This window comes from Micrasema longulum, unplaced genomic scaffold, assembly GCF_059751315.1.
Source record: "Micrasema longulum isolate JH-2025_06_02 unplaced genomic scaffold, ASM5975131v1 h1tg000905l, whole genome shotgun sequence".
Classification (NCBI taxonomy): Eukaryota; Metazoa; Arthropoda; class Insecta; order Trichoptera; family Brachycentridae; genus Micrasema; species Micrasema longulum.
In genome coordinates, this window is record NW_028278096.1 from 208443 (window position 1) to 223330 (window position 14888).

Here is a 14888-nt window from a genome sequence, read left to right on the forward strand (position 1 = left end):
ACAAATGCTCGTTTGTAGTCAAACTATCATTCTGCCGTTTTTGCACCGGATAAAACACGTATTTATAAGACAAGTCTTGTTCTTGCAAGCGACATACTTATCACGGTTTTAAAAAAAATGTTAGTTGTGTCGTTTTTGCCCCGGATGAGCGATGTCTCGAAATTTTACTAACAAAGAAATTGAGAACATTTAATATGCAGGTGATGAAAGTGACATGGAGATGGAAAATAGAGAAGATGTTTTAGACGTAGAAGACAATATTGAGTGTGAAAATACAGATACAGAAAGTGAATATGAGCCTTCCAAAGGTGTTTGAGGGGGGACCAAATTTTAGAATCAGATAATGATAATGAATAAAGAGAAACCGTTTTGGAGGGGAGCGAAAAATCCAGAAATTATACTTCACTACAACCCTACAAAAGTAGTTGTGGATATTGGAGACAAATTAACAAGATAATATTCTTGTGTGAGAAAAACTTGAAGGTGGCTGCTTAGAGTTTTTATGGAGCTGATAGATATTGCTTGTTTAAACTCCTTTATTTTTATTTATTTGACACTTTATATATATATATATATGTATATATATATATACATGTAAGGGCGGGCATATTACCTTAAGGCAATTTCTTCCTACCTACTTAAACCGTTCAGTTTGAGAAAATTATAAATACATGGACATATTGAATCTTACAATTTTATACAAAAATTAAAAAGAAAGATTAACAAAATAAACATTTAGTTAAAAAATATATACTTTACCATGAAGAGCGGAGAGGGGGTGGGAAGGAAAGAAGAAGGATAAAGGAACAATTTAAATATTTAGATAGTGACATTTTAATCTTGACTTAAATAAAAATAAAGTAACTATATTATGGATATAAAAAAAAACACTGATCAGAGAATCAACGATAGAAGTTTAAGAATATTCTTTCCGCGGTCGTTAGCTTTACAATTTGTAGTTTCTAACGTAAATACACGTAAACATAGTGTGTAAAATTCCACCGAAAGCAAACGAACGCTACCGAAATGTTCTTAGAAACGTACTCTTCATGTTCTTTCTCTTCTTGCACCAAACCATCAATTTCCATGATGTTGAATTGCCAACACACGAAAGTTCAGAAGATGTAACAAGAAAAACAGGATGGTGTAAAAATGCCCAAATAAACGTAGTGCGCGTGTTTTTTCTGAAACTCTTCGAAACTAAATCTGCAATATTTATCGACGTTAAAAGAAAACCATTGTGTGTTTTGAGGTGCCCAAAAAATTAATTAAGTAATTATAATGCTTAAAAGTTTTGACTCAATTCTTGGACAGGCTTTTATAATTTATATAAGCGTTTATTGAAGAAGTTATTTGTAATTACATTGAAAAGATTTTTCAACTCTACGTATATTTTTTGAAGTTATAACAAACTGTTGTAAAGTATGTTCAAAGCTTTTTTTAACCGTTAAATAGAACCAAAGTTATTTAATTTAAAGTGTTCAAAAAATTTGTTCGTAACTAGTTTTAAAACACGTGTTTACGTTTTCATTTTTGTGTATGTGTAATTATGATTTAATTATATTACGTATTACGTACTATTATTTTATTTCTTACAAGTTTTTTTTTGCTATTTTTTTAGGTATTATTTCAATATTATTCTAAGAATATGTTTTAAGAGCGTTTTTATTTATGCTAATAAAATCTAGTATTTATTTGCAAGAAAAAATTGATATTCTTTTTTGCATTCAAATAAGAGTTGAATTAGCAAAGCATACTTTCTAGTCTCCCGGTTGATCTATTTCCGCTAAATTCAGTCGTAAATCTAATTCGGAATTCAGTCGACAACCAGACGCGAGCGGCAGCGCTTGCTGGCGGGATTTTAAAAGGAATGAACACAATTTCTAACTTTATTTTGCATAAATATGCTTTAATTTTATATTTTTTATGTAACATCTTTGAATAAAGATCATTTTTAACACATACCATTGTAAATAATTTGGTATTTTAGCTTACATTTCAAAATATCTCGACTTATGCTTGTGGTCACATTGTGTTACAGCACCGGCTGCAAAGGGATTATTCAGCACAGTCTTTTAAGAGTTAAACAGCCATGGAGTTATTTACGAAAATGTCTCTGAGCGAACATCGTATGGGTTCAAGGTATTATAGTAATTTCTCAAATAATCACACAAGGAGTTTATATATACAAAAAAAAAAAGACATTTTCTTGTGAAACGCCACAAAAATTACGATTATTAGAGTTGAATGATATATTTTCAGTTATTTTTAAGTATTTGCTTAATTTAATGTTTGCGACTATAGTTTTAATCCATTTTTAGTTATCTTTTGTCAATAAATGTAGAGTAAACATATGTATTTTGTTAAAAACCGTATTAAGTGAAACACAGCACTAATTAATTAAAAAGGCGTTGACGGTACTAAGTACACGAACTTCTGGCTGTACAAATTACTTCTAACGCTACCTACACCCGCTAAAGAAAAGCTTGGCATGCGTTTGCAATTCAAACCTCAGCATCAACACCCTTTCAAATGCAGAAGTTTGTCATGAGGTGATATTCTAAACGCTCTCGCAGCCGTAAAATATCACCTCTGGGCGTTCATTGGTTCGAGCCTAAAGCAGGTAAGATTAAATTTATTGTTTTCTTCGATATTTTTACAAAATACCACCGTCCCAAACTGCGGCAAGCGTCCGAAAGGTAAGCTAAACGCCCGAACCACACGCTTGTGCTTGTCGAAGCTCGTCAAAGTACAAACGTGTCTCTGGCCCTCAATATCTATGGAAAATAGGAAAAGATATACACATCTTTTAACTATTTTCCATAGATATATATGCCATTGGCTATGCGCCATTGCGCCTTACGCGAAATGGCTGCTCGGCATGATCTGTCAGTGCGTCGAGTTTTCAGTCCGTACAAACTACGAAGTGTTACGACAATATTATAGTTGTAACCGGTCTCCACGAATGAAGTTGTTTAGTTTACCGTTAATACTTTTATTAATCTTGCAGTCTACTGTCAATACAGTCAGTACCGCTGCATTCCCATGCGTGCGTACGTATTATTGGTTTCTTATTTGGTATCAAGTTGTTTTCAACACTCATTTTCTACTATTTTTTCACATTTTTCACATGCAACCTGAGCATTGGGCAGCCTTGTGGTGGCATAACACGCATGTATTCAGTCGTAATCCATAAATTTCATTTTGCAGGATATCCACCTTATAGAGTTTAGCGAAAACACTGGAAGAAATTATTGTAAGTACTTAATTGCAAAATGGAGCACACTTCGGTGAGCATTAAACCTGAACCGGAGACTGGCGATTGGGAGGAAATTTCTTCTTCTACGATGGAACCCAAAATAATGAATAAAGAGATCTCACACCGGTTTGCCGATTTATCATATTCCTCCGCAAAGGAATTCTTTTACCCAGAAATTCCCGTCGTCAAAGTCGAACCGGATGCAGAAGAAGATGGTGTTCATAGTGAAGAAGAATTTTGTGAGGAAGCAAGTGTCGCTACCGTGAAGACTGAACCGGGGACCAGTACTGGACGACGGTCCGGTGAAAGAGTTAGTAGCGATATGGAAGTGGATATCGACTCTCCTGACATTGAACAACAATGTGGCGACGCTGGAGAAGGTAACAAATAAGCTTATCGATCTTTGTTATTTTATTGATTATTTTACACGCCACGTTGGTTTCTGGGGAAGTTTTACCAATCTATTCGCAATCTGATCCGCATAGGTTTAGTCGTTTTTACCAACAAAATGAATCCCTTAAGTTGAAGATGTTTCTTAGTTACTGTTTAATCGATAATTTTGTCTCAAAAATATTTCTGTGAGACAGATGACTAACTTTTACACTTAACACAATAATCGCGAAAGTTTTGAGTTTATGAATTCGCAAAACTAGATTTGTTTGTATTTAATGTAAATTTGTTCGGAATACATGCTCAAGGCCGAAATGCCAACATTAAATTATCTAGTGAACTTAAGTATTTTACAGTGCAAAACTTGGTGCTCAGTTAACATTTTGTTTCAGATAAGCTCGAGATGAAGAGAATCAAACTTGAAAATTTAGAAGACAGTGGTAAATTACAATCAAAAAGACCTCATAAAAAAATACACAAGTGTCCGTATTGTGAGCGCACGTGTAAACGGAAACAGGATTTGAAATCGCACATTAGTTCCCACACTGGGGAGCACCCATTTTCTTGCACAGAGTGTACATTCAAATGTTCATCCAGATCCAATTTGACATTACACATCCGCACCCATACTGGCGAGAAACCGTATATTTGCTCTATGTGCGACTACAAATCTTCAGTGAAATGTAGATTACAACAGCACATACGCACCCACACGGGCGAGAAACCGTTCTCTTGCTCACTTTGCACGTACAAGTGTTCGATGAAATCGAGATTACAAAATCACATACGAACCCACACTGGCGAGAAACCTTTCGCTTGTTCAGATTGTACATATAAAAGTTCATCGAGGGATAGTTTAATATTGCATATTCGTTCTCATACTGGGCATAAACCGTTTTCTTGCTCGTTGTGTTCATACAAAGGTATATCAAAATATAGTATTACAATGCACATGCGTACGCATTCTGGAAATAAACCGTTCTCTTGCTCAGAGTGTGCCTACAAATGTTCAGTCAAAAGTAGTCTTACGTTACACATGCGCACCCACACTGGGGAGAAACCCTTCTCGTGTTCAGAGTGTACATACAAATGTTCGGTAAAAGGCAGTCTTACGTTACACATGCGCACACATACCGGAGAGAAACCGTTCTCTTGCTCAGAGTGTTCAGACTTATATTCATCTAAAGCCAGTTTAACTCTTCACATGCGTACTCATACTGGAGAGAAACCATTTTCATGCCCACATTGCACATTCACTTGTGCATTGCGACCTAATTTAAAAAGACACATGCGCATTCATGCAAATACCAATGAACCTCAAGTTAATTCCGATAAATAATCGTTATTTAACTCGACTGAGTAACTGTTTTATTGCAATATCAGTTATAACGAAAATCTTCGAACAGAAGACGAGAGAAATATTAATTGACAAGGCTTTCACATTGTACCTAACATTAGCCATTTTGCTTTTTATTGAATACCTATCTGTATTTGACTCAGTACATTTTGAGGCTATTTACCAGATTTTTCAAACGTAAACGTAAGCTAAAATATTATTTTGAAGTAAGCTTATAAGTAAATCTCCCATTGTGAAGTATTTAAATAATTCAATTAATTTACCGTTTTATGTATTTTGTTAGGATGGTAAATTATTGTATTTAATAAATACGCATATTTTTTTTGTACTTAGAAATCTAAAAATTACCAAACATTACTTCGTTAGTACCTACATTTTTTTTTGTTACTACGCGCTTCAGAAACAATAAAGGTCTAAATTGATACGAAAAAATACTAAGATAATACTGTACAAAACTCTGATCAAACCGATCCTGACATATGCCTCCTAAACCTAGGTTATTTTACAAAGAATATTGAGGGGACCATTGCAGCTCTCGAAAGAAGAATCATCAGAGTTGCCTATGGCCCTGTGAGAGAAAACAACAAATGGCGTCGTCGCTACAATAAGGAGCTGAATGAAATCTACGGAGCACCAGATGAAATCAACCCCATCTTGATGGGCCGCTTGAGGAGGGCTGGTCATATATTTAGAATGGACTATGAATAACCCCATAAAACTCCTAATTCTCTCTGTGCCACAAGCACAAGACCAGGAAGGCCCAAAATGCGATGGATATACTGCATCAGTGCGGATACAATAATGTTGGAAGTGAAGAACTGGAGAGGAAGGGCAGCAAACCGGCAAGAATAGAGGAGACTCCTGGATTCAGCCGAGGCCCACCCAGGGCTGTCAAGCTAATGATGATGATTAATTTGTTAGTACATCTCTGAGATTTTGTTTCCTTCAACAGATTTTATGTTTACTATTTCAAAAATTAGGCACCCAAAACAGGAAAAATGTGAAATGTAGAAATAAAATAAACTTATTTTTAAGTTATGAAATAACAATCGAAAGATTAATTGGTAAAATAAAGCATACACATTGAATTACGGGCCACGCGCAGGGTTATGTGGAGAACGGTAATTTCAATATAAGTACAGTGAAAAATACGTGCGCAAGACCTTAAACTCTAGTTTCTATAGTTTAAACTTAAGGTATAATATTATACATTTTACTTTAGTTATCCATAGTAATAATGATAATTACGAGCGTGATTTAAATTATTTAAAACCCGCAAATTTGTTTTAAAAATTTAGTAGCTTGAGGCAATGACGTTTAATTAAATAGGCACGTTACGAGCTCTAGATATATAATATAGCATTTGAATTCGTGGGTAATTGCCTTCTTCGCCTTCATTCTTTAACGGATGTACGTCGTGATCAGACGTGACATTCGTAAAATACAATTTATGAAATAAGTATACAATTAGTTATTTGTTTAAGTACATTTTTCATTTAATTATAAGTCATATCTCTTACAACGAATGATTCGACTGTATCATTATTTGGTATCTCATTTATAAAAAGTGTTTAGGGCAACGCATTATTTGCTATAACTTAGACAGTAACGTAACGTGGTGAAAAAAAATGGAAAAAAAAAACAAGTATAAAAGCTTAACAGTAACGTAACAAGTATAAAAATAATGTGTCTGTTTGTTATATTATGTCAGTAGATGCGGGTAATATATTTATATAGAGAAGTCAGCTAAGATTATATTTAATTTAATCGTAATAGTGATATTTGAAATACCCTCTTAGTTAGAACACCACAACTTACAACAACAGACGAAGAGTGTCCCGCTTCGTGCCCGCGCCGTTCAGTCTATATCAAAAACGTAAGATCTTAGGAAATGCATTAAAAGTATTTTGAATTGTGTACCTATATTTAAGATAATTAAAGAATAGGTAATAATTATGTATGATATTTACATTTATTGCTATACAAGCGTCAACTTTGTTGTCAAACATTTCAACTATCTTTTTTTTTTTTTTAATAGTCTTTATTCCGAAAAATGTATAACATAATACAATATCATTAAAATATAATTGTCTTTTTTTTAACGTTTTAAGAAACGTAAATAATAAGTTATATAAAAAAATGTTGTTGGGAAGAAACGTCTTACAAAGATGTCATTTTTATTTTCAGCCCTTATGGTTTTGGCATCGTTAAATGTCGGTAGTTTGATGACCTTGTTGTCCTTTGCCGGGATCATAACGCTAAAGCTAGGGTTTCCTAGGACAGCGGTGCCCGTATCTTAACGGCCGTAGTGAACGGTGATGCGGTGGACAGCCGTCGTAGTGGTGACTAGAGAATGGTTTTATTTTTTAACGGTGTTATCAACACCATTTTTATAGGAAACCACTCTCTAGTCACCGTTACGACGGCTGTCAACCGCATTAATGTTCACTACGGCCGTTAAAATACGGGCACCGCTGTCCTAGGAAACCCGAGCTTAACTCCGACCTTTAAGACGGATGGTCTAACATCCTGCTTCAATGTAGCCATGATGTCAGAGCTCGTCTTGGATTTGTCCGAAGAGCTGACGACAACATCACGGGAGAAACCAGATGCTGCCATGGAAGCGTAGCTTATCGGACCGGCTGAAGTTAGAGAACTGGCGATGACGCTTTTCTGCACCAGAGCGGTGTGAGAAATAGTCTCCCACTCCCTGATAAAATCGATTCTGCGGCAAGTCTTGAGGCACGCTTGAGGCGTACGTGATCAGAGGTTCTACAGCGCCTACGTATATTTGCTTCATAATCTCCGACGACGCACCTAATGTAGGCTTGGCGGCTCTCACGAGTTTGTTTGTAATGCCTGCGGCTTTTTAACAAACATTGTCAACGTGTTTGAACCAATTAAGGTTGCTATCTATGGTAAGACCCAACACCTTAAAGTAGTCCACGTAATTCAACTGGACTCCGTTCATGTGAATGGCTGGCTGGCGGTCCTTTTTTTTTTGTTAAATAAACATCGCATTGGTTTTGTCTTCGGCGAATTAGAGTTTGGCTTTAGAGCCCCATGTTGTTATAATCTTCAGCGCATTGGTTGATATCCTCTCAAGTTCTGATGTTTTGTCTGCCACGGCAGTCAAGATAAGGTTGTCCGCGAATGCCTTCAGTTCAACTCCCGCACCTAAGTCCTTCTGGAGTACATCATCTAAGATGTGATTCCAGAAGCTCGGTCCGCAGGAGGATCCCTGAACGCATCCTATGGTTGTCACCTTTTCGAGGGTGGCATCAAAGTGCGACAATATGACTTTTCTTTGTTGATGATAGCTCTTCACCAGCAAGAACAAGTTTCGAGGGCACTTTTTACTGCTCAGTTGGCACATTAAGAATGACCATTAAGCATTATCGAAGGCTCCTCTTATATCGAGCGAGATCGCTACGATCATTTTCTTGTACTCAGTCCTAATTACTTTGACTGATGCGTTAAGAGCGTCCTCTGTTGATTTCTGGGGTGTAAATTCATATTGCTTCTGACTCAACTTTGCGATGAAATGCCAGTTGATCCGATTAATCGTCTTCTTCTTGAGTACTTTACCAAGTACCGAGATGAGTCCTATCGGCCTGTGGGACTTGATGTCTTGAAGGTCATCCTTTCCCGGTTCGGGGATGACAATGACCCTCGCTATCAACAAAACGATATTTTCTCCAAATCCAGCGAGTTGCTTACTTCGGAGAAGGAAATCTGTGATAATATACGCTCCCTTACTTTTCGCTGAACTTCTTTCGAATTTTTTTCCGAGTTGGCCTTTTTGATATTAAAGATGGCCTTTTTGGTTTCCGTGGGGTTCCATACTCTCGCAGAAATTTCAAAGAATGGTATTATGATCACTTAAATGGTTATTGTTAGACTCGACTCTCCTTCTGTCTACGGTGTCCAACAAACTTGAAGAGCAGAATGTCAAGTCAATGACGCTTTTCATGTAGCGTTGACCGCGATAGGTCTCAAAAGGAGGCCGATTACCTTCATTTAAGGCATGTAGATCGAATTCTGATAAGAAATCTGCAACTTTTTCGCCACTTCGGTCCGTTCTAGCGCTTCCCCACCACACATTTTTGGCGTTAAGATGAGAATGGGAACATCTCCTAAGAGTCTGAGTTTATCCAGAGCGGGAGCAACATCCGAGGTTGGTTCCATGTACATGGATCCGATTACCATGGGTCCGGCGTCAGTTGTAATTTGAACCATCGTTGTATTGGAGTCCGGTATTTGCTCAACAGAATTTCATTTAAATTGAGTTTGCAGATTATAACCGCTGCTTTACAGACATGCTCCGATGATGTTACCGATTTATTTATTACCGATTGATTCATCGTTTACGATGCATTAATTTTGCCCGTGTTGCCTGTGTAAGTCTCCTGAAGCAGCATTGAAAGCATCTACCACATACCCGAATCCGTTTTAAAGACTAAATGTCTTTTTTCGGATTCACTCATAGAAGCAAGCAATTTTTTTTTTCATTACGAATTGATTATACTTCATTATGATTATATTCATCCTTTACTAACCAAATTCAGTAAGAAAAAGCGCGAACAAATATTTATATTTACAACTTTCAATGTCTCTTTAAAACAACCCTTCATCGTCTACAAGGTAAAGACAAAGGGAAGTATAAATAAAATAAATAAATAAACCCTTCACCCATTTCAAACCCCTTTATGTTGACAGTGATAGGAAACGTCAGTTACTAATCTCTGGAGCACCAGAACGCCTCCAGGTGATAGTCAAGGCCAGTCGCCGGCAGCGCACCCAAAAGCAGCAGACTTACCCAAAGACTACTGGTTGCAAACCAACTTTTGGCACCACTCATACCTACTCAAAACTGTAATTGTTGAAGAATTTTACCTCATCAAACGAAAGCAATAAAAAAACGTATTTTCCGTGCTCAGGGAAGTCCTCAACAAAAGATGTCCACTGACAGGGGCACCCGCAGTCAAAAACCTCAGTCCAGTCCAGACACGTCCAGTGACTCCTGTTTAGTAAAAAAATAATTACCCCCACCTTCCCTTAGATCGGGACAAAGACGGCACAGACATGAGTTCCGCACCTCGACCAGCATGGATCCATTCCTCCCGTATATGTGCAATCTACTGGTGCAGTAGGCCCAGGGGTTATCTCGGTCGAGATCGAGGGGCCCCCAACATGTCTCACTTTTGAACCCACCCCTTCACAAACGCAGAAAATGCCAACTTCAAGTTGCTCCTATTCGCCACTAAATCGGTACACCAAACAGGTCTCGGCACATTGCTCAGACTCCAAACCACCATGTCCCTCCCCGTGTCCAGGAGTGGGCAGTCCCATAGAATATGGGACGCTGTTTGACAGAATTCACCGCAAGCACACGCTGCACAATACACTAGACCCAAATCAAAAGTTTTGCACCAAACTCGCCGTGTCCTGATAGCATTTTAACCATGTTGTGGTTCAAGCAACTCGTACCTAACTTCAGTCTCATCGAGATGTCTAGGAAAAACAAGTATATCCACCTTCCCGTGATCGCAGCGTCCCATCTACTCTGTCAGACCTCCATCGTCCTCCTCTTGATTCGTTGAATCAAGGGTGTTAGTCTTTCTTCCTCTCGTAACTGTAAAGTTGTGTCAAAATAATCCACCACATCCCCCCTTTTTAGTAATTTTACCGCCGACGACTCCATCACCTTGAGATCTGCGAGAAGTTCTCTAGCTGAAATAGGCAGGGCGGCAGTGGATACGGTTCTGTAGGCACCCGTCATGGCTAACAGAGGTAGCCTTTGCCCACTCAAAAGGGTTCTTTGCACATTCCCCGAAGAGACTCGGTGCACCCACACTACTGCAGTGTATGTCAGCTGCGCTACGTAGGTCTCCCTATAGAGCGTTCAGACTCCGGCACCCCCTTATCTTTCTAACTATCATAAAGACGGAGCAGGCTTTCGTTAAAATCGATTTTGCGTGCCCCAGAAACGAACCTGTCGTGTCCAGCTCGGTGCACCCACACTATTGCAGCGTATGTCAGCTGCAATACGTAGGTCCCCCTATAGAATAGAGCGTTCAGACTCCGGCACCCCCAATACCCCAATTCACTCTGTTTATCCTTCTAACTTTCATAAAGATGGAGCAGGCTTTCGTTGAAATCGATTTTGCGTGCCCTAGAAACGAACCTGTCATGTCCGGCTGCACGCCAAGGTAAGATTTTACCTCCCTAAAGAACCGAACCTCATCCTGATGTTTGGATTCCTTGCTCTGTCAAGATTACCCTTAACCATTAGGCCCATCGTCTACTGCGGTGAAAATGTAAGTTTAGTTTACTAAAGACCACGTTCCAGAGAGACAGCCCTAGGACAGCCCTGTGGGCATCCCATCGCTGTTGATTTCTTGACCCTAACAGACCCGTGGATCACCGATATGGAGCGATTTCCAAGGTAACTTCGAAATATTCCGAAAAGCTCTCTTAAGCAGCCCCTGGCCTTTAGTTTAACCAAAACCATTGGCCACCAGGCCAAAGGTCAAAGGTCCCAAAAATGTCCAAAAATATCCCACAGGCATATTTTGCCCGAGCATCTCTGCCCCAGTTACAAGTCAGGCGGATGGCATCCTTCGTGGATCGAGCTCTGGTAAAGCCAAATTGCCTCGCACATGGGGACGAAAGGCATCTATCCATCCTATTCCTGATGAGTTTTTTTAGTACCTTACTAAAAGTAGGCAAGAGGGTGATTGGGCGATAAACCTGAAGCAGCAGTATATCCTTCCCCTGTACAGACAGGTTAACAGTAGCCAGTGCTTCTTCTTGTGCCGATTAACAGCGGCCCAGGTTCCACTGTATAACTTTAGTCGCGCCAGCGATGTAAGAATGGATGCTGTTTGTGGTAGTCAAAATAAAACTAGCTATAATTGACTCTCTCCATAGTCCTTATCATTATTTTGATTCGGTAGTGACATTCCCTAACATTGGCCCTGTGCTTAGATGCCTCAGTTTTACACTTGGCCATCTTGATGCAGTTCCAGCATCGATGATCGTCTTCTTTGTCCTTCTTGGTGTCTTCAACCTGTACCCTCTAGTATCCAAGTATCTGATTCCGCCTTGGCTGACCATGAATTTTCTCACCTTCTTGCACACAAAAATGACGGAACTGAACTTTGTTGACCTGACATTTAAACTTTGACATTTGACCTCTGACCTTTGACCTTTGACCTCTGACCTTTGAACTTTGACCTCTGACCTTTGCTGACCTGCCATTTGAAATTTGATCTCTGAACTTTGTTGACCTGACATTTAAACTTTGACTTTTGACCTATGACCTTTGACCTTTGACATTTGACCTCTGACCTTTGCTGACCTTACATTTGACCTTTGACCTCTGAAATTTGTTGATCTGACATTTAAACTTTGACATATGACCTTTGACCTCTGAACTTTGTTGACCTTTGAAATTTTACCTCCGACCTTTTCTGACCTGACATTTTACATTTGACATTTGACATTTAACCTTTGAAATTTGATCTTTGCTGACCTGACATTTGAACTTTAACAATTTACATTTGACTTTTGACCTCTGACCTTTGACCTCTGACCTTTGACCTTTGCTGACCTGACTTTTGACCTTTGACTTCTGAACTTTGTTGACCATTGACCATTGACCATTGACCACTTCTGATCTGACATTTTACATTTGAACTTTGACATTTGTTCTCTGAACTTTGTTGACCTGACATTTAAACTTTAACATTTGACCTTTGACCTCTGAACTTTGTTGACCTTTGAAATTTTACCTCTGACCTGACTGACCTGACATTTTACATTTGACCTTTGAAATTTTTTCTTTGACCTTTTCTGACCTGACATTTTACATTTGACCTTTGACATTTTACCTTTGACATTTTACCTTTGACATTTGACATTTAACCTTAGAAATTTGACATTTGACCTCTGACCTTTGCTGACCTGACATTTGAACTTTGACATTTTACATTTGACCTTTGACCGTTGACGTCTGAAGTTTGCTCATCTGACCTCTGACGTTTGCTGACTTGACATTTAAACTTTGACATTTGACATTTAACCTTTGACATTTAACATTTAACCTTCGAAATTTGACATTTGACCTTTGCTGACCTGATATTTGAACTTTGACATTTGACCTCTGACCTTTGACCTCTGAACTTTGCTGAACCCCCACCTTTGCTGACCTTTGAAATTTGAACTCTGATTCTTGCTGACCTGACATTTGACGTTTGACATTTTACATTTGACCTTTGACATTTGACCTCTCACTTTTGACCTCTGATGGTTGCTGAGGGGACACGGTATGCAAGAAGATTAATTAGTTCCCCTGAACTTAAATTTATTATTTACACTATTACATATTTACAAAGGTCAGAGGTCAAATTTCAGAGGTCAAATGTCAAAGTTTAAATGTCAGGTCAGCAACCATCAGAGGTCAAATGTCAAAGGTCAAAGGTCAAATGTCAGGTCAGCAAGAGTCAGAGTTCAAATTGCAAAGGTCAGCAAAGGTGGGGGTTCAGCAAAGTTCAAAGATTCAGTTCAGAGGTCAAAGGTCAGAGGTCAAATGTCAAAGTTTAAATGTCAGGTCAGCAACCATCAGAGGTCAAAAGTGAGAGGTCAAATGTCAAAGGTCAAATGTAAAATGTCAAACGTCAAATGTCAGGTCAGCAAGAGTCAGAGTTCAAATTTCAAAGGTCAGCAAAGGTGGGGGTTCAGCAAAGTTCAGAGGTCAAAGGTCAGAGGTCAAATGTCAAAGTTCAAATATCAGGTCAGCAAAGGTCAAATGTCAAATTTCGAAGGATAAATGTTAAATGTCAAAGGTTAAATGTCAAATGTCAAAGTTTAATTGTCAAGTCAGAGGTCAGATGAGCAAACTTCAGACGTCAACGGTCAAAGGTCAAATGTAAAATGTCAAAGTTCAAATATCAGGTCAGCAAAGGTCAGAGGTCAAATGTCAAATTTCAAAGGTTAAATGTCAAATGTCAAATGTCAAAGGTAAAATGTCAAAGGTCAAATGTAAAATGTCAGGTCAAAAAAGGTCAAAGAAAAAATTTCAAAGGTCAAATGTAAAATGTCAGGTCAGTCAGGTCAGAGGTGAAATTTCAAAGGTCAACAAAGTTCAGAGGTCAAAGGTCAAATGTTAAAGTTTAAATGTCTGGTCAGCAAAGTTCAGAGGTCAAATGTCAAAGTTCAAATGTAAAATGTCAGATCAGAAGTGGTCAATGGTCAATGGTCAACAAAGTTCAGAAGTCAAAGGTCAAAAGTTAGGTTAGGTTAGGTTAGGTTAGGTTAGGTTAGGTTAGGTTAGGTTAGGTTAGGTTAGGTTAGGTTAGGTTAGGTTAGGTTAGGTTAGGTTAGGTTAGGTTAGGTTAGGTTAGGTTAGGTTAGGTTAGGTTAGGTTAGGTTAGGTTAGGTTAGGTTAGGTTAGGTTAGGTTAGGTTAGGTTAGGTTAGGTTAGGTTAGGTTAGGTTAGGTTAGGTTAGGTTAGGTTAGGTTAGGTTAGGTTAGGTTAGGTTAGGTTAGGTTAGGTTAGGTTAGGTTAGGTTAGGTTAGGTTAGGTTAGGTTAGGTTAGGTTAGGTTAGGTTAGGTTAGGTTAGGTTAGGTTAGGTTAGGTTAGGTTAGGTTAGGTTAGGTTAGGTTAGGTTAGGTTAGGTTAGGTTAGGTTAGGTTAGGTTAGGTTAGGTTAGGTTAGGTTAGGTTAGGTTAGGTTAGGTTAGGTTAGGTTAGGTTAGGTTAGGTTAGGTTAGGTTAGGTTAGGTTAGGTTAGGTTAGGTTAGGTTAGGTTAGGTTAGGTTAGGTTAGGTTAGGTTAGGTTAGGTTAGGTTAGGTTAGGTTAGGTTAGGTTAGGTTAG

The 14888-nt window shown here is 38.4% G+C and overlaps 1 protein-coding gene across 1 annotated transcript; it reads left to right on the forward strand.

The window, feature by feature from the left end:
* The first annotated feature begins 2863 nt into the window (after positions 1 to 2863).
* Positions 2864 to 6299, forward strand: LOC148278237 (uncharacterized). The gene is made up of 3 exons (XM_088231728.1): positions 2864 to 3053; positions 3211 to 3639; positions 4042 to 6299. Exons 2-3 carry the CDS (start codon positions 3276 to 3278, stop codon positions 4986 to 4988), a joined length of 1311 nt encoding a protein of 436 aa, XP_088087854.1. The 5' UTR covers positions 2864 to 3053; positions 3211 to 3275; the 3' UTR covers positions 4989 to 6299.
* Positions 6300 to 14888: the final 8589 nt, after the last annotated feature.

Excerpts from the sequence above, each read along its gene's own strand:
- LOC148278237 (XM_088231728.1), top strand. The coding sequence starts at position 3,276 with ATGGAGCACACTTCGGTGAGCATTAAACCTGAACCGGAGACTGGCGAT. Across the intron at positions 3,640-4,041 it reads ATGTGGCGACGCTGGAGAAG|ATAAGCTCGAGATGAAGAGA; the intron begins GTAACAAATAAG and ends ATTTTGTTTCAG.